General features: G+C 40.1%; 2 protein-coding genes across 2 annotated transcripts; both read left to right on the forward strand.

Annotated features, from left to right (window-relative positions):
* The first annotated feature begins 2,125 nt into the window (after positions 1 to 2,125).
* cbwd (COBW domain containing) lies at positions 2,126 to 16,077 on the forward strand. The gene is made up of 16 exons (XM_070905175.1): positions 2,126 to 2,204; positions 2,674 to 2,832; positions 3,052 to 3,138; positions 3,635 to 3,731; positions 4,070 to 4,161; positions 6,473 to 6,532; positions 7,219 to 7,256; positions 8,627 to 8,673; positions 9,520 to 9,606; positions 9,800 to 9,844; positions 10,540 to 10,596; positions 13,023 to 13,074; positions 14,464 to 14,532; positions 14,645 to 14,710; positions 14,844 to 14,970; positions 15,799 to 16,077. Exons 2-16 carry the CDS (start codon positions 2,718 to 2,720, stop codon positions 15,870 to 15,872), a joined length of 1,113 nt encoding a protein of 370 aa, XP_070761276.1. The 5' UTR covers positions 2,126 to 2,204; positions 2,674 to 2,717; the 3' UTR covers positions 15,873 to 16,077.
* Positions 16,078 to 18,030: 1,953 nt separating this feature from the next.
* On the forward strand, positions 18,031 to 19,086 carry foxd5 (forkhead box D5). The gene has a single exon (XM_070904997.1). The coding sequence runs from the start codon at positions 18,031 to 18,033 to the stop codon at positions 19,084 to 19,086; it is 1,056 nt and encodes a 351-aa protein (XP_070761098.1).
* Positions 19,087 to 20,212: the final 1,126 nt, after the last annotated feature.

Below are 20,212 nucleotides of genomic sequence, written 5' to 3' on the forward strand. Positions count from 1 at the left end.
GAGAGAGAGAGAGAGCGCGAGAGGGGGGCAGAGACTGAAGGCGCGAGGGTGGGAGGGGATGACGGCGGAACAGGCTGGATGTGAGACACGCGCGCTCCCTCGCTGCCGAGATAAGCTTTTGGTGGCAGTCTCAGTTTTCTCTCCTCTCACTCTGCTCAAAACATGCACATTGCTGTGTGTGTGTGTGTGTGTGTGCGTGTGTGTGTGAGACAGGGGAGTAAATGAGAGTGAGAGAGAAACTAAATCCAGTTTCTGGTGAGTAAAAATGAAATACCTGTAATAGTAGGGGAGAATGGGATCAGTTGTAACATTTCCTCCATAAAGAAACAAGTTTGAGTCATGTCACTCGTCCCGAGCCCTCCATTGTTGTTGTTGTTTTAAGACATGTAAATACAATCAAACAAAAAAAGTTCTATTACCTCGTTAAAATCTACTCCTTCTCCCTCATTGAAAAGAATTAATAAACATGCATATGTTCATAAAAAAAAAAGATGTTTCCTATTTCAATGAAAACACTTGTGCACGTGTAAAGTTGCATACTGGTCAATGATTTTCTTCCAAACTAAATCGTGTAGTCGGCTACACGTGACGTGTTGGACTCAGATTTAAGGTGAGCACAGAGAACCCCCCCCCCCCCCCCTCTTCATGAATGTCTGAACAGCCTTCAAACTTTGCATAAACATCATTCTGCACTGCACAGTGAAGGTCAAACATTCAAGTGAAGTAATTAATTAATTTAAAAAGGAACCACCAATTTTACACATCAAGGTCAGTTTACTCATCATTGAGAGCTTTTTGTTTTACCATGTATTTATTCTTCTATTTTAAATGAGGGATCTTTCACAAATGTGTGTGTTATTCTTGCACAGGGGCCTGTAATAACCCTAGTGATGTCATCAGGGTTGCCCCAGCTTGGGCTTTGAGACTACACATTTTTAACTAAAAGCCTGAGTTACAACCTTGGGGCATGGAGCTTGAAAGACATTCGTGGAGTAGACCCTGCATAAATATCATTGGTGCAGTTAGACTGGATTTCGCCAGGTGAAAGTTCCTCACATGCTGTGGTTTAAAGCCGGTAAGACAGGAAATAGCATGCAGGAGCTAGCATGGCTGGCATTCTAACAATATTACTCCACAACATGGAAATTAAATAGCTTCTTATCACACATTTAATTGTCAATTCTCTCATTGCTCTTGTACCAGTGCGACCAAGCTGCATCCCTCCTTCTCTGCTGCTTGTATTGTTTCGGTGTACATTAATGTAAACAAGGACATAAACAATCAATTTTTACTTTATGAGAGATCAATCCCACCTCCTCTCTCATGGCTGGACATTTGAGGACATCACAAACTTCAGTCGGATTGAAATCTGCTGAAAGGAAAGAGGCAGCATCCATTTGTGACTGAAAGTGAGCATATCACCCCTTCTTTAATGAAGTAAATTTTCTTTAATCTGTCTTTCACGTTTTTCAAGTCCGGCAACTTTATGAAAGTAGCTGGAGAAGACTGCCCCGAAGACAGAAGTGTCTGATTTTGTGGCAGAGATCTGAAGGTAATATAAGATCACTGTACCAGACTTGATTTCAAAGGTCTTGTGATTAATTACGACACTGTAATTGTGACAAAGTAAATATATAAAAGCTCAGAGCTACAGGCTTTATGAGTCCTTTTCAACATGTTGAGAGAGCCTCCACCTCAGCTCAACAAAAAATTCTGGGTCACATGGGTGTAATAAACCTATGAATAAGCTGTAAGGTTACTGTAAGGTTGTATATACGCCTGGCTGCCCTCCATGAACTGTAAATGGAAGCAGACATATGGCCGACGCTGACTGCTGTAAACTGGTTTCTGTCGCCCTCTTGTGGTTGATGCTTGTCATCACACCAAGATTAGTGTGCTCTGAGAAACTGAAGCTGGGGCGGAGAGAAATAACATGTTTGTGTATTTATAGTCAAGCAAAGGTTTTAATTATTTATCATTTATTCGTTGGTTAACTCCAATGTTATTTATAATCTTATTCCCTTCCTGTAGACTTCCTGTCTCGGCTTGCTGTGAACGAAAGCGGAACCATTGTCGCCGCTTCAGGACCTGAACGGAGTCTTTACAGTGTTGCACGCTGTCAAAACGTAAAGCAACAGCAGAGCAGGGGAGAACATTTTATGGTGAAAACTTTGAATATCTACGTCTGTGAGAAGAACAATCAGGTAATTTGGTTTTTTTTGCCTTCTTAAATCAAGGAAGGTCTGTTTGTTTTGCTGTCGTGGCGCATTGAGCAGTTGTTATTCTGAGGGGATAAATGTTGTGGTAAGCTACATGTTGGTTATGCTCATTCAGTTAATAACGTTACACACTTTAACTTCTGACACTGTGGAGTTTTCTGTGTTGTTTGGATTTGTAAGGATGTTGTCTAGTATAAAGCAACAAAAAGCCCGTTCATCAGTCTTATTTGCTGAATATATACAAACATCTTTAGGACTGACGAATCATTCATACATTTAATCCGACTAAATATCACAGTGAGCTATGTGGTATCTGTGATATCGTTTGAAACAAATATGACTGATAAATGTTTTTGTTCATGGTTGTTTTCTTCAGAGGTGTGTGTGTGTGTAAAGTGTTTTAGTTTAATCCTGCTCATGAATGATTAAATGTGTGTCTGTACTGATTCATCAGATCAGATCCATCTTGTGTCCCTGTCGACAAACACTACTTCTGGTATGGATGGCATGATGATGGAGGAGGAAGATGATTGCCCAGAGTTGGTGCCCATCGACAGCCCGCCTCGTCCTCCTGCAGAGCAGATACCTGTCACCATCATCACAGGCTACCTCGGTGAGAGACCATTTCGCAGCTTTAATGAGCTTATGAAGGAGATTATAGTCTTAGCCCTTTGTTAGTCCATCCTCACCACAACCACAAGCTTCTCTTATTGTGTTGTTCACACTCAATATATTACAGATTATTTTACTTCATGTGTATTGGACAAATGCATCTAATGATTGATTATTCTTTATACCTCCTTATAATGCTCATGTGTTTGTTTCTTTATAGGTGCTGGAAAGACTACACTCCTGAACTACATCTTAACAGAACAGCACAACAAGCGGATTGCTGTCATACTCAATGAATTTGGAGAGGGTAAACTAATATATGTCCTATATGGGAAATCAGAATTAATAGTAGCAACTGATTTCATTGGGGCCGAACGAAGATGCTCCAAACTGTATGTACTATGAGCGTAATTCCAGGCTGATGATTGTTGTGTTATTTACTCAACTTTCCACAAGAGAGCAGCAAAGTAACAACTTTGGCCAGAGCTGGTCGCAGATGCTCGGAAATGTGTTTTTTACTATGTATGCAGAGTTTTTAAGGCTACAAACTCTGGTACAGCATGTGCCATATTTGCATTGGGCTTTTCTTATAGTATAATTGCTTTATGTTGAATTAAGCCTCGGCTGGTTTGGTTTAATTTTTTGTTTGAATTCAATGAAGTGGTCTAAAAACCTCTTATATTTGGCTTTTTCAAATCTGTATTTATTTTGCAAAATACACAGCAATATGTCATCTTTGGTAGAAACTCTTTATCAGCTAATCTTATTCTGCCAGCTTGTCCTTCCTCATCCTCCTCCTGCAGGCAGCGCCCTTGAGAAGTCCCTCGCAGTGAGCCATGCAGGGGAGCTGTATGAGGAGTGGCTGGAACTGAGAAATGGCTGCCTCTGCTGCTCTGTCAAGTAAATATAGCCCATTTGGTGTTACATTGTTAATTAAAACATAAATGAAAGGTTTTAACTTGTTGCTTTGGGTCAGACAGTTTTAATTCTTAAGCTAATGCTTTGCCTTTTACATATATGTATGAACTACTGTGGTAATAAGTACACAGTAATAATGTTTTATGTTTATTTTATATTGGTAAAATGTATATCTGGTGTCCAACAACACAACACATTCCTGCTTCCTTTTACAGTTTATAGATGTTATTGTAGACATAATGTAAGTCGGTATCTTTTGTTGAAATGTTGTTAATGCATATGCCATTTTAATGATTAATGGCTATTCCTTAATTTTTCAGGGACAATGGTCTTAAAGCCATTGAGAACCTGATGGAGAAGAAAGGAAAGTTTGACTACATCCTGTTAGAAACCACAGGACTCGCTGATCCAGGTATCACACATTTTGCAAAGTAAAAATAAAATCAGTTTATATCAGTCTATATTTGATTGTTAAGAAGACCGTTGTTTTTTTCAAGCTCTGGCCGGGGGAGCACATAGACAGTTATTTGCCTCTTGTGAAACCTCATGCAGTCACCAGCTGTTTCTTTAGGACACACACACACACACACACACACAGCACATGACACAGACATTTGACAGTCAGCTGGCAAACAGCAACATCTATTAAATAGCATGAAAATGGCTCCAGTTGTGTTATATTGCGATGATTATATAACTTCTATAAGGTACCAACATCACTGCAGAGTAATCGAACAGGGTCAAACCAGATTCAGCAGCTGATTAACAGAGCTGCATAGTGGACCGAACTGAAGTAACTTCTGACAGAGGTCTTCTTATTCTTGCATCACATTGCCAACCCATACCTGACAGATGTCTTTGAATGCCCATCATGGTCACACAAGATTAGCAATAAAGGCTCTCAAGAGGTGGGATCCATACAGTATCTCCTTGAAAACCCAGCTGCCAAAATGTTACATTCAAGAGCAGCCTTCAGTGTAAAGGTGATACTATCTGGATGGACTGAAACAGACTACAAGGGAACAAACTACTCTACAGGCGTTGATGATGAGTGGTGAAATAAAGTAAATTGAATTTAATTAGTAAACATTATTTGTATGTATAGATATCTATGAACAACCAGCAGCTGTAAGCCATGTTAACTTGTTGAACATCCACTTTTAATATTACCATTCTGGACTGTATAAAGGTAAGTTAATACCATAAAGCCTCTTTATATGTCTAAATAATGGTTGAGCCCCTGCAAATATCTTTGTAAAGCACACATCAGAAGTTAAACATTTTGTAACTCTGAGGACTCTGTTGCTGTGACAGGGGCATCCAAGGAGCCTCTTTCCATCAGAGCAGCCCAAAAAAAAACCTGTCTGTTCAGCTCTCAGGAAATCAATATTAGGCCATTACAGGGTGAGCGCTGTGACAATTGGGGTGTGTCGCTAAGTGACAGGCGTCAGGAGCTAGCGGCATGGGCAGACACACACCACTTGGCCTCATAGACAGAGCCAACAGAGCACGCTCAGACTGGGGCTGTCCTCACTCCTCCGCCACATCATTGGCCGAGACAGGCTCTTTATCGACCGGGACAGGTCTGTCATTGGCCCTGGCAGCGCTGTCAATCATAAAGGCTCCCGTGGGATTCTCCTCTTCCATTCAGGAAGAGGTTGGATGAGTTATGTGAAACATGCCACTCAAAAACAGTGTTTTCATTACGCATCCATCAAATATTTACAATGCTTTCTTATTCTCGCTTGGCAGTTTGACAAAAGTGCATTATGTGAACAAGCTCTGGCTGGCATGGTAACATAGGGTCTTGTAATAACCGCGTCCACAGGAAAATGGAAACAAACCAAATGTACCAGCAGGAGATAAACAATTGAAAGCTTCTGATATTGGTTTTATCTGCTCCACTGAGCTCAGCCAGAAGAAGGCATGCAAGGTTTCTGAAAATAGTGCAATACTGACTTTAAACACAAAAACGTAAGATATGGGTGTCATTGAATAAAACGGTAATTCATTTAATGCTGAGATGATTAATTTTGGTGACAGAAAATGAATCTAAAACAATTGTGATAATCGTTTAATTCTATGTCACTTATCAAGTAAAAATGCCCAGAATTTGCTGGTTTCAGCTTCTTATGATGATTTGCTGCTTTTCTCTGTTTTATATTGTTTTAAATTGAATATTAGTTTTAGATTGTTGGTCTCAATTAAACAAATAGTTTGTTATATGTTACCTTGCGCTTGGGAGATTGTGATGGGCATGTGTCACTATTTTCTGACATCTCGTAGACTAAATGATTCAATTATAAATTGAAGAAAAAAAATCCTGCAAATTAATCAATAATGAAAATAAACATTAGTTGCATCCCTAAATTCTTCCATTTAAATACTTATAATATCATATAGTTATTGCACTTGAATTCCAAAAAACATCATGTAAATTGTAGATCGGCTCCGTTTTAACAGATTTCCAATAGCTGTAATTTATTTTACATCATCAGTCTTGTTAATTGTATCAGTCATCTCTAATGTCTGAGTGTCAGTTTATATTTTATTAACCACAGTAATTCCTGTGTAACATGCCAGGGGACTGCATCTTTATGCTTGTTTTTTATATTATTTTGAAGCCCTTATGGAAAAGTGAATTTATGAAGAAAAAAAAGCCTTTTTGATTTTTGCATTTCAGCCATTTACAGTCTAACATACTGCTTCATATCGTCTGGCAGGAGCTGTGGCCTCCATGTTCTGGGTCGACGCAGAGCTCGGCAGTGACATCTATTTGGACGGTAAGATATTTGTAATAACACAGTCTGTGTCTTTGTCCATCATGTAATGAAATTGGTGGTGGGAATACTCTTAATCGGTTTGTCTAGTGTGTAAAACATTACTCCTCACACTGGTCTCACTGGTCTGACTGGTTTAATTAAGAGGAACAGTGCATTTTGGTGCTGCCATTTTAAAACTTTAGACTGATAAATGGTAATGGTAATAATATAATTAAAGTTCACATTATTAAACTTTAAACTTAAAAATCCCAACACAATTAACACTGATGAGTCTAATGGGGGTCAAAACTTTACTCAGATGTTATTAGTCAGACACCACTGGCCCAATTATTTTCCTAAACCTGCAGGGACGCGCTGTATTTCTGCATCAATTAAAGATTTCTAAATGAAAGGGTCCAAATTTGAAGTGACATATTTTCTTGTTTGTGTATCTGTTTTACTGGTGTGTCTGTGTGTGTGTGTGTGTGTTTGTTTGTGTGTGTTGAATGGTGTCTCACTCCTCACACGAAATACTCAGCTGTCCGCTCTGTTGTGACAGGCCAGCAGACCAAAAGTGTACTTCAGATAACTCAAAGAAAGTGATTTAGACAAACACCAAAAGGCAACTGCAATTCAGAAAGGTTGTGAAAAAAGTTGTGTCACTACATTTGATTCACTGATCACTATTTCTTTCTTGCTCATCCTAGGCATCGTCACGGTCATCGACGCCAAGTATGGACTGCAGGTATGTGCTGAGACGATATTCAAAAAGCTTTTTATTTTTATAAAAATTCATGTTTATTGCTGAAATGAATCAAAACATAATTAAACGACAACATTTTTTGAGAGTTGATTAATTATTGAAGAAATGTATCAAACAAAAATGCTGATTCCAGCTTTTAAAATGTGAACATTTGCTACTTTTCTGTCTGTAAATTGAATATTTTTGGGTTTTGGACTGTTAGTTGAACAAAACAAAAGTCATCTTTTTGGATTGTGGATAGGCATTTTTCATTTTGTTTTTACATTTTATATATATATATATCTTTGATTAATCCATTCATCAAAAACATAATCAAAATGTTTGTCAGTATTGAAAATAATCATTAGTTGCAGCCCTGAACATCTTGTTGACAAACTTTGAAGCATCAGCGGTGTTTGCCTCTGAGCAATAACTAAATAAATAGTGTTTTTTGTGACTTTAAATCCAAAATAAGCTGTTAAACTTGTGAGATTGATCGTAAACCCCCCGTGCACAGCAACACACGCACATCCTGCCCTCCCTGTGGTATTTAAAAGGAACAGGACAAGTGACACCTAGATAATGGGCTCTAATTTGAAGGTGTCATGCTCAGTGAGGTGACACATTTCATGGCCTAGGCGCTGCTCTGTCTTCTCACTGGAGAGAGGCAAGGTGAAGGGAATCATGGCAGAAAGAAGGAGAAGATAACTGATAGTGAAGGAGTAATTGATATCAGAGATGTGACCATTGTAATAGGACTGTCACATCCACTCCCCTGCCTTTCCCCTCATCTGTCCCATAAAATATATCTGTCTGAGGGGTCTCGAGGTAACTTGATTCCTGGGTCTCACACCCTCTGAAAGGCCTTTGTCTCTTGATACAGAGGTCGTTGAATAAAAAAAAGCAAGTTCTATTAAGTTTTCTTTAATACATTTTTGTCATTCATTCCTTCAGAAATGAAGCTATGGTGATGTGCTCAGTGACAGATTAATGTCAGTTTGACACTCAGGGGTCAGGATCCAGATTAACACCTCCTGCTCTGTCTGTTATTACATATTAAACTGTTTTGGAAAACGCTGCGTCCCCGGTGCAAGCACAAGACTCAAACAGAAAATGAAAAGTGATCCCCTGTGGTTTCACGTGTTGAGAAAGTCACTTGGTTCACAAAGATGAAATACAGGCCTTTCTTTTACCAATTTATCTGTCACATTTTGTGTTGGCTGTTGGCAAACATTCGCTAATATTTTTATTTTTTCAAGAATGTGCTTAAAGTTGAAAATCTATAGGGTCAGCTTGAGCAGTTTTGCACTTTTTAATTCTTTTGTTTTTCAGTTTCTGGTTGCATGTGTAAGTTTTGTCTCTGCTTTCTGCAGCAACTAACAGAGGAAAAGGCAGATGGACTCATCAATGAAGCAGCCAGGTATGTTTGCTGTAGGTTTCTTTAAAAAGGAAACATAGTTAGACAGTTTGGGAAACACACCAAACATTCGCTTTGTCACAGAGGGAAACTGCACTGCTGTTTTTACACTTTATTTTGTATGCAAGCTGAGATACTAGGTGGGTTTTGTTATCTTTGGACAGAGCCAAGCTAGCTGTTTCCCCCTGTTCCCAGTCTTTGTGCTAAGCTAAGCTAAGCTAACCAGCTGCTGGTGGTAGCTTTATATTTACAGTCATGAGAGTCATGTTTCATTGGCAAGAAAGCAAATAAGCCTGTTTCCCAAAATGCCAAACTGTTCTTGAGGGCTAAACAAACCGCTCAGTGTCCACCACCCTGGGTCTCATCACATGCTGTTGACCGTACTATTGCCACCCGCCTGTCTGTCTCCCTGGGCGTCTCTCTGTTTGTCTCTTCCAGCAGCTGTGTGGTGGTGTTGTTGTTGAACAAATACACTGATGAAGAAAGACCAGTTGCATGACCCTTTGCATTCTTGGTCTTTGTTTGTGTTTTCACCTCTAAACTAAACAGCGCTCGGCTCCTATTTGAGTTTGGCATGTATTGCCCACTGCCTCCCGTGGAAACTCATACACATACACACAGTTGGTAATGGAGAGTTTTCAGTATCTGATTCAATAAAGATCACAAACACACAGCTTTACTCATTAGTAGTATGAACAAGGCAATTACTTCTTGATGCAGCCGTTTTTTTTTGCACATGATCTTAATTTTGTGTGATTCTCTGTGCAAATTCCTGTTTCTGTTGTTGGTTTTGTGTAAATTGTGTCACTTGCCAGATAAACACATTTGTGTGTTTTTAATGCTTTTTAGACAGATTGCTGTTGCTGACATGACCATAATCAACAAGACAGACCTGGTGAATGAGGAAGAACTCGCTCAAATTCGAGACGCGGTCAGGTCAGCTTCACAAACTTTTACTGCTTATCACCTCGCTTTTTCTAGTAGTATTCTGCTGCTTTATTTATGTTCTTATTATTAAGCTCTTTGTGTAACGTTGGGACAACAGTACGTCCTGTATGAGGTCAAAAAGAAGTTGTAGGGGGATATTTGTCCATTATCTAAGTATTAACCTTCTATTTTGTCACTTCAGGTCCGTAAATGGTCTTGTCAAAATTCTAGAAACCCAGAGGTCGAGGTAAGTTATATTTTTCCGAACAAAAAAAAACAACCTTTTTTGTATATGCAGCTTTGTACCAGGTTCCCTGCTTTGTTCAGTGTAACAGATGAACTCCACGTGCTGCTCCTGCTCAGATCTTTATATCAAAGATGAAGCGTGACATTGTTCAAGAGAAACCCCCAACACACACACACACACACACATATATACATACACATACACACACATATACATACACAAACCCTGAGTAAACACCAAACCTTCAATGGTGTCCAGTTACCCACAAGCCTTTGCTCTTTGACCCCGGGTCTTCAAGCCAACATGGTTGCGTATGTGTGAATGTGCCTGCGTGCAAATATGTGTGTATATATGCACCCTTTGTGTTAGCATGTTGTGTGTCATTGTATCCAGGTAGCATCTGGCTAACACAAGCAGTGTGTATCAAAGGTTTGGGTGTGTTTTGGATCGGCTTTGCCCCCCCCCCCCCCACAGAGTTCAGACCAGGGTGAACAGATGAAAGACACCGTGCAGCGAGGGGTTAATCGGAAAAACATTCCCACAACTTTTTGCTTGAGTCAGTTCACTTGGTTGCCTTTAATGTTAGTTTTAGCCAACTTGTGGCAAAAGCTGACATTTCTTGCTTTCTTTATGGTGTAGTTGGATTTTAAATTAAACTGCAATAAAGAAAGATAACCAGTGATCTTCTTCCACAGGGTGGATCTCTCTGAAGTGTTGGATCTGCATTCCTTTGACAGTAAGGATGGAGCAAAGTGAGTTTTGTTCCATTTAAGTTTCATGCACACAAAATGTTCAATTGTTAAATATTAATTCAGAATATATACTATATATTACTGTCAAGGAGCTTACTTTAAAATAACAAACACTGTATTTTTAAGCCAAATAGCAATATTGATGTTTGAGTGTCTAAAATAAGGAATAACTATATATCAGCTGATCATTTCATTTTCATTTCAGTTCATTTATCACATGAACATTTTTGAGGATCCCTGAAATTCGGTTATTAAAGAACTGTGACCAAGATATTTACTGAGTGGGACATTTTACAGATGAAATAAACAAATGACAAATGATGTAATGGCGATAGTAAATTACATATTACAAATTACAACCTGTTTCTTTAAAAAAGACAAAAACTGTAATCCTCCTCTACGGAAAAGAGGAAGGAAACAGGCAAAAGACAAAAGCTCAACTGGGTTGTTACTTCAGATGTACATTTCTGTATATCAGCACTTTTACTGACACGAAGAAATGACCCTGCCGAAATCCCAAGATGCAGCAGTGCTCAGTCCATCACGTAATACAGCTGACAGATACTTTTGTACAGATACACTGCCCCTAATTTTTTATTTAAAGTTTTATTTAAACAAGAAATTCTAATTTACTAACTTTAGTAAAGGTAATAAATGCAACATGGTTATTGGTATAATATTTCAAGAAACTCACTTTTAAAATGGAGCCCAAACTGGATGTTTGAGGCGGATATCAATATCGATATTCAAGAGTTCAAAAGGTTTTACAAGGATGTATCACATGATACTGTTATTTTTTTATAATGAGTGATGGACTAAAGAAGAAATATGAGGTAAAATTTACTGAGCAGGACATTTATTTTTCACAAAAATAAGCTTGTCTCTGGTGGACAAACGATGTAATGGTGATACTGTTTCTAAATGACCTCACATATCTTTAGCATTTCTTCACTGCAATTTCTTGTTGCTTATGGTTTGATATATTGTATATGCAGATACCAACGTGACCGCTGATGATATTGGCTGTGCCAACGTGTAGTCCCTATCATTCATCAGTACCATTGATGGCGTTTGTTGCTAGTTTGTCTGAACTGTGCATCCAGCGGTCTTTGATACTGTAGCTCACCGTGTTCCTCTCTAATTAACAGACTCTTTTATTGAGCGTCCCCCTGTTACACCGCAGGGTGGTCATCATATTGTATCCCCTGTAGAATGTCATTCTCATGAATAGAGTCAGTGTTCATCCTTTCATGTGAATGAAACGGGCCGCGGTGTTAAAACTCTCTTACATGCCCTCAGTCAGTGTCTCTGAGACCAGCTGCAGAGGATTAGAGCTGTGTGTGTCCACTGGCTCCCGAGGAGTCCCCCTTGTCCCAACAGATAGCTCCTTTCCCCCTGCCTTTGAGAGTCCAGGCCCCTCCTCCCCTCGATCCCACGCTGGCTGTTTGAAGCGCCCCCCCGCCGCTCCGCCTGTGTGGTACTAACAGCACGCAGGGCTCAAGCTGCTGGACACAACATTTAGCCTCCTTGTGAGGTCAGAGAGAAGGGGGGGATGAGGAGGTCTGAAGGGGAGAACAAGAGCTGTAGTTTGTTTGGGGGTGATGGTGGGTGTTTTGTAGGATTTAATTGCCATTTCTAAAGTTTTCACAAGTCCATTCAGAGTTGTGTCATTAAGCACTGATACAGCATGCAGGGTATTATACAAAACACAAAGGCAGAAACAGTTTTGTCCAGTCTCCTCAAGCAGAACAGAGAAATAAGAAGAGAAATAAAAAAAATCTCAAGGACATTTGTTGCTTAAGATGGTCATTTTTTAACCTTTATTTAACCAGGAAAGCCTCATTTATATTAAGAATCTGATAGACCAATAAAAATTAGTTACAGATTAAACAACATAAGATAGAAAACACACAAAGTATGAAATCAGAAAATCAGAATTAAACAGAGATGCAATTATAAAATCAAGAATAAAATTTCTAGTATAGTCATGTGAAATATTTTATCTTACAAACAACTTAAATGGGAGGAGCAAACAATAACTTAATGAGGCTAACACATCAAAATTGAAAGACCCCAAAATGTCAGCAGCAGATGAGAGAGTGCACAGTTTCTGCAGCAATATTGAAATTCACAAAATAGTGGATTTTATTATGTCAACCATTTTACTGACGCTGGGTGGAAACGCGCCTTCAGAAATGATCAAAATGAAATGAATGAATACCATAAAGTGCAGCTGACAGCTGCTGGAAAGTTTTAAAATAAAATGTTTTTATAATAACATTTTATATGACTGAATTTAGTTAGTTAGGTAGTGAATGCAATGTGGTTATCTTCTGAGCCCTTTTAAGTGGAAATGAGTCTATTATGTTGGATGAAACTGAAAAATTATATTATATATTGATGTTTACTCGTCTCTCCTCTGAAAGTCTAGCAGAGAAGCTCCAACTTGTGAAATCCACAAGACCACATCTTGACAAGGTATTGTTCGTATGCTCTGTTCTTTTATTCATTAACTACAGATACTTACCCTCTATGCCTCTCTTATAGTTTTCCTTGTTTTGTTTGCTAATTTATTTCAACACACCATTTCCTGCAGGATAAAGGGGATGCATTCTCCTCAGGCTAACATGGTGCCTTGCATTCCCCCAGGCTGTGACACTGTAGTGAAAACTACCTCCCCGCTTTGGTTTTTGTGTCGAGATCAACTTGAGGCTTTTGATGTTTTCTTGTTGCACTACAAATAGACCCAGTCTCGGTCATACACCGCAGCATAAACATTCAGTAGACTTCAGTAGACTGGGCATACTGTGCTGGCTAGACTGACTAGAGTCTTGGCTACGTGTTATGGCTCTACAGCTGTTTGAACTGAACCCAGATGTCATAAAATTTAGTATACAGACCACGTTTCACCATCTAATTAGCAACTGAATGTCAGATATGAGTGGGGAAACTTCTCGTGCATCCATCCAAACATCTATTAAGTCCACTTCTTTTCAATGAAGATGTAAATTATTTATTAAAAGTATTTATTCCAGGATTAGCCTCATATCAAATGACTCAGATGACTCCCCGCAGCAATTAGGGCTCATCTTGTTTTCAGTTGTGCTTTATACCCATGAACTTTTATCACAGGATGAGTAGAGACAGACGGTTGTTTGTGTGGGTAAATAACGGCATTGTAGTCTGTTTTCTCCAGGTTCCCTTTCCCGCATGAAGCTCAAAAGTCCCTCAGTCCCTCCCCCTTTCTCCCCCCTCTCCTCTTCCCCATGTTGCTCTTTTCATGTAAATGAGAATGCTGTTTTTCTGTTGTTATACCAAATGACAAGGAAGTGTGTAACCTTAACACTTCAACACAAAACCCCCAAATATCTACAAAGTGCCCTTTTAATGCTGTAAGGAAGTATGGAGTGGAGGGAGTGTGTGTGTGTGAGAGAGAGAGAGAGAGAGAGAGAGAGAGAGAGAGGGGTGCCGTTACTGGGTTTCAGGTGCCGAGTGGAGTTGTGATTTTTGACACGGTCATTGACAAAGTCATCAGCCGGGGCGTAAAAACACTTCTTTTGTGTAACGTTCATAATGATTCTGCTGGTTTCAGTGAACCAAAAATAAATGTTAGAACGTATTTTAAATAAATGTCCCAAGTCTTAATTACTGACATGAAAGTATAATTCTCAAAACATGAAATCAAATATGGAATGTAACTAACTACACTTCAACAAGGTGTCATTCATCTGTATTTCAGGAAGTGAAAAATGTTGGAACGTACTAAAATTCTGAACCACAATTTCAAGAAAAGTAATTTTTCAGAACCACAAAATGAGTTGTATTTATTGATTAACACTTCCATGTTATGTTTAATGTCATCCTCAGAGTATTTTAACTGTGACGTTTGAAGTGGCCGGAGATCTCCCTGAGGACGCCTTGAATGTCTTCATCCAGGTACACTCTGCATCATTCAGACTCTCCAGTTTGTATCCCTGTTGCCATTACTAATTAGCTCCAACACAATACAGTCCTTTGTAAAGTAAACACCCATTTTCCACTGTTTCAGGATCTCCTATGGGAAAAGATGTTCAAAAACAAAGACGGGCAACCCATGACTGTCATTCGGTTAAAGGTACAGTACAGCACAATAGTCACCCCGGTGGCAGCGGTGATCAATAACTGCCACTTTATTATCTGTATTAATCAGTCCCAAACGCTTCATTCATTGTTGGTTAATGTGTCACTCGTGACTTGTGTGTTTTCAGGGCATAGTATCATTTGCAGGTAAAGACCACCAAGTGATGCTGCAGGGGGTCCACGAGCTGTATGACCTGAATGAGACTCCACAGCTTTGGGAGGAGAACCCGCGGATCAACCGACTCGTCTTTATAGGTGAAGACACACACACACTTCTTTCACATATGTACACGATTCTTACACACCACTGTGAAGGCAGACAATTCACTGCATTGTATTAAATTCAATATATATATATTTTAAACTAGTCTATGTGCTAATGTTCACCTAATGGAGGCAGTACAAAAACTTTTAGTGATGAATTCACAGTTTACTAGTTTTTGTGATTCTGGCATAAATTTCCGTAAGTTCTTTTCTGTAAATCTGCGTCATAGTTTTGGGTAACGCTTTGTTTTACGGGTCCACAATTTCCTAAAAATGTCCTAAAAAGTATGTAATTTGGTACAAATGATTTGAAAAACAGGACACTTTATTTTTATTTCTTTTATTCAAAAACCTTCAAAAAGATGACATTTGTCAACACTCAAATATACAATGAGACAAAATAAAAAGTTTCCAATAATTAGCTAAGTAACAAAGGAATATTTCCTTCAGCTTCAATTGAGCTTGTCTTTCAAGGGAGATTCTCTGGAAATCAACAACTCAACAAACTAAACTGTGAAATAACAGTATCATAACCTTGTCTCCATTAGTGTCATTAGTGTCAAATTCTATTTTTATTTCCAGGGAAATTCCTTGGAAATTTATAATAAAGTGTTACTCAGCTTTTCAGTGTGTTGAAATGTAGAAATTTCACATGTTGTTCTTTTACATTGGACTGCCTTTAGATGGATACACAGCTAGATCTGGCCTTGAGAACCACTGTCCACTGTAATACAAAACACATACCACATCTGTCACGTCTGTGTATGTGTTTAGCCATGCTGTGTTGAGGTTCATGTTCCTCTCTACTCTGTTCTGCAGGTAGGAACCTGGACAAGGACATTCTGCAGGAACAGTTCATCTCTGCAGTGGTGCAGGGAGCAGAGAGAAACTAGCGACAGGCTCTTCTCTCCTCTTTGCATTGAAAACTGTTGGTGAAAACTGTTGATCAATACGTTGTATTTTTTGTAAAGATGGCTTTGTAAAATCTGCCGTTTCTGACGGTCGGGAGCCCAAGTCGTGTTGGAAGTGGCGCACACACTGTATCAAGTGTGGTACTTTGTAAATGAAGTAGCCTTGCTTATGTTTCTGGCTTTTAACATCCTGTTTTTTAAATTATTTCAAAATAAAGTTTTTTTCTGAACATCCATGACTGCTCTGATATACCTAAACAAAACAATGATTTTAGCCATTAGTAAAAATGGCTAGTTCCAGCTGACAACAGCAGACTATTAACATAACAACAGAGACAAAGTGCCTTTGTATTAAAGTGGTAAGTTCACTGATACTCAACAAAGTGTGAAAAATGCCTCAGAGAGCATTAACATCTTAGGTTTTATTCTTATGAAACACATACAAAGAGTTTTGCATCCAGTCAGCAGGCCATGATTATAATGAAGGCTGTGTGTTTCACAAGTGTGGTAACGCTAATATTGTAGGTAATGTTATACAACCAAAGTTTCCTAAAAAAATGCCATTATAATTGACTCTCATTATTGTTCATAAGCATTATGTCAGTGCCCTGCAAGCCTGTATTATTTTGATCTACAGAGCTGCCTATCTAAACTGGGTGATTCCAGCTTTTCACTGCTGTGAAACAGTTCAATCTTAAACTGAAAACTGTATTTTTTTACTTGTTCTATTCTTTACTTGTTCCCAATGGAAATGTAACGGTTTTCTTTAAATTAGTAATCTCATTTACTCGTCTGACAGATCCTTTGGAAATATGGAACAATACAGTTAGAGCACATCACTGGCTCAGTTTCACCTGAACTGCTTCTCAGATGTGTGAGGTGCTGTTACTCTGCAGCTTCAATTAAGTTTATGCTTGTAATACTTGACAAATTACAGCCTATTCTATTTTCTGGTACGTGTTACTTTAGCCTTTATTGGTACAGTCATGTGAGAACCATTCCTCACCCACGCACACACACAGTAGGCCCATCAGGTGACGAAATAGGTGGAGTTTTCCCAACTCGGTCATTTGCAATGGAGATGGTTTAGCAGCACGGTTTTATCACATATCCGCTGTTGGACCGGTTTGCTTTGAGGATGGCTCTGCTTATTCATCCCGGTCGTAAATCCGAGCTGAGCCCTGCAGCCCAGGGCGCACCGTGCAGCTGAGCCGTTTCCTACTCGATTCTGATGCTGATGGCCTCGTTAAGGCGACTATTACCTCTTTTCTCTGCTGGCTGCGGGAAGCCCCACCACGGCCATTTTCATGGTCACACCACCCGCGGGCATCCAGAGGTGGCAAACTAAACGAACCCGCGGGGGTCCGAGGGGGGAAACACTTTGTTTATTATCACGGGCTAGGCGTGGTGTTAAAATTCCCAAGAGCATCCCACCTCCGACTGTGCTGCTGTACGATTTGTAATATCAGATGATTCAAACATCAAGATCTAACTGTAACCTCATATTACAGTATTTTGGTATCATGTCCACATCAGACACAGGACAATGCCTACACCAGGCTCACACACCATAGGGTGCACATTGCCCATAGTGAATGTGTTCAGTTTGTGTTGCAGGAATGCAAAAAAGTATGAACCAAAATGTCTAGAGTCTCATCAAGGGCTGCTGATACAGCTTTAAGTAAGCTGTAGTTTCTTATCTATTATTTTGGAGATGTTGTTTTATTTGATGTGGTTTGGTGCTGGCACTCACTCCTACCGTTTGGAAACGGAAATAAATTCATAAAAACTTTGCCATGTTTGCTAAAATACAACAAATCGCCAGCCACTATTGGGCCGTGCGCACGTCAGGACTACCCAAGACCCCCCACCTGTATGCTTGCCTCCTCTGGCTCCCCGCGGTGAGGGGCTACTCTGATAGGTGCAGAGGGTTAATGGGACTGGCCTGCAGGGCAGCATATAAAGCATCAGCTTCCCCTGCCACAGCAAACAGCCTGCACACGAGGTTTAAGAAGAACCAGACTGTAGATGCGCTTTTACGCACGAATAGGGGCCTTTTGGTTTTTACGCACGGCGAACCATTAATGTCTCGTTGGCACAGTTGAGTTTTTACGCGTTTTTAAACACTCCACGTGTAACCATGACTCTCTCCAGTGAGTTTGAAGCTTCACAACATGCTGCTTTGCCTCTAGAGGAGGATGAGATTGACATAGTGGGCGAGGATGAGCCCACCCACGGGCGTTTATACCGAAACGAGTGCTCTACGGATCCCGGCTCCTCAGCAGAATCTGGAGCTGAATTTGACTCTTCAGAACCAGATTCCTCGGGGGAAAGCGAGAACAGTTTCTGCACAGATGCACCGCCGTCCAGGAAAGCCCAGAGCAGCTCGGTGAAGCCTCCCTACTCCTACATTGCCCTCATCACCATGGCCATTCTGCAGAGCCCGCTGAAGAAGCTGACGCTGAGTGGCATCTGTGACTTCATCAGCAACAAGTTCCCCTACTACAAGGACAAGTTCCCCGCTTGGCAGAACTCCATCAGGCACAACCTCTCCCTCAACGACTGTTTCATTAAGATCCCGAGGGAGCCTGGAAACCCGGGCAAAGGTAACTACTGGTCTCTGGATCCTGCCTCTGAGGACATGTTCGACAACGGCAGCTTCCTCCGGCGAAGGAAGCGCTTCAAGAGAAACCACCCCGAGCTTGGCCAAGACGGACTTATGTTTTACTCCAACTTGAACTGCTACCGGCCGTATGGGCAACCATATTGCGTACAGGGCCAAGTAAGCCCCCCGCCCGCTGCTCCTATCCGGTACATGCCCCTTCAGGAGGGCATCATGATGCCTCCGTCTTCCTATCACCTTCTACCACAAACTCTGAACAGTCACGGGAAGTGCAGTGGGCCTAAAGACTTCAGAGCGCAGTTTTGCGCGGAGCCAAAGCCTGGCCCTCAGACAAAGTGCTCCTTCAGCATTGACAGCATCATGAGCAAACCGTCTCCCATCAGTCCACAGAACCTCAATCCACAGCAGAGCCCTCACAGCGCTCTTGGGTACGGTCATCTCATGTCGGGCCCTGCAGCCTGTTTGGTTCCGACGCTCCTGCAGGCTTCCAGGACTCCATTCTGCCCCCCCGCCATGCTGAGCACTGCTCCTTTGATAAACGAGCATCTCAGACTCTCTTACCCTCACTGCTGAAGCCTTTGGTCATAAGGAACTTTGCAGTGTCTGTGTGTTTGATGCTATGTGAAGACACGATGGTGTAGCTCATTTCTTAAAGAAATGTTTTAATTGCATGATATTTATGTGCGTTGACATTCAAAGTTATGTCTTAAAAGAATGTAAATAAGATGAGTGGTAATATATTTGTGACACTTGCTGCAGTGGAAACATTAGTCGATGAACGTCTTTTTGTTATTAATTAACGTGTCAAAATAAATGTCTGAAAAATATCTGTGATGTTTAAGCTCTTTATTTGGTTTCTTCAAAGCAGGAATTTGCAGTTTGTCAGGACGCAGTGGAATTATAAAAGGATTATAAAACAGTCTATGGAATTAGGAGAAAAAACCCCTCCTGTTATTAATAATTATTTCCCATGTTGTGTAGTCAGAAACACATTTCTTTCACTCGATTTTGTCATCTTGAGATGATGCATCTGGTATCTCAGGCTGTAGAAAGTTTAGTTTAAACAGAAAGCAGACAGTTTAGAGAGTTTAATTCTCTCCCAAATTCACAATATCTCCCCATTATTATCATAAGTCAAACTTTTCAATTAATCGGTCAAATCGATTGACTTACGCTGTCGTTAGTTTGCTAAATTTAAAGATTGATGAACTGAAAACCTTGATATGTAAGATAAGAATAGAAATGTCTGCCTGTTGCAACAACCACAGTTCCATTTCTCAAAATTAATTCTTAATTTACGACACAAAATGTAAAAAAAGACATTTAAATATCTGTTCAGTTATTATTTAGGTTTTATTTGTTGTGGGATGAAACATAAGCGCTCTTTTGTATTTATAAGCAAAGTGCAGTTCTTTCTTTACGCCACAAGGTCGCACTGTTTACCAAATAATGTCGCAAAGACGTAACGCAGACCGATGCAGACTCCTTCTGATGGCCTACCCTACTCGTGTAATGGGATTTCATGCCGAAAATTGCAATGTCACACATTTGACTCCTTCCTGGACGTAAACGCCACATACCAAAAATATAAGCAGAGAAACTGCAGGAGAAAGCGAGATGTGGAACAGAAGAAGTGAAACAAATGTGGCTCAAATGAAAAACTTTTATGTTAGGGAGTGAAGCTCTGCTCGGAGTCATT

The sequence above is a fragment of the Enoplosus armatus genome, chromosome 4, assembly GCF_043641665.1.
Source record: "Enoplosus armatus isolate fEnoArm2 chromosome 4, fEnoArm2.hap1, whole genome shotgun sequence".
NCBI lineage: Eukaryota > Metazoa > Chordata > Actinopteri > Centrarchiformes > Enoplosidae > Enoplosus > Enoplosus armatus.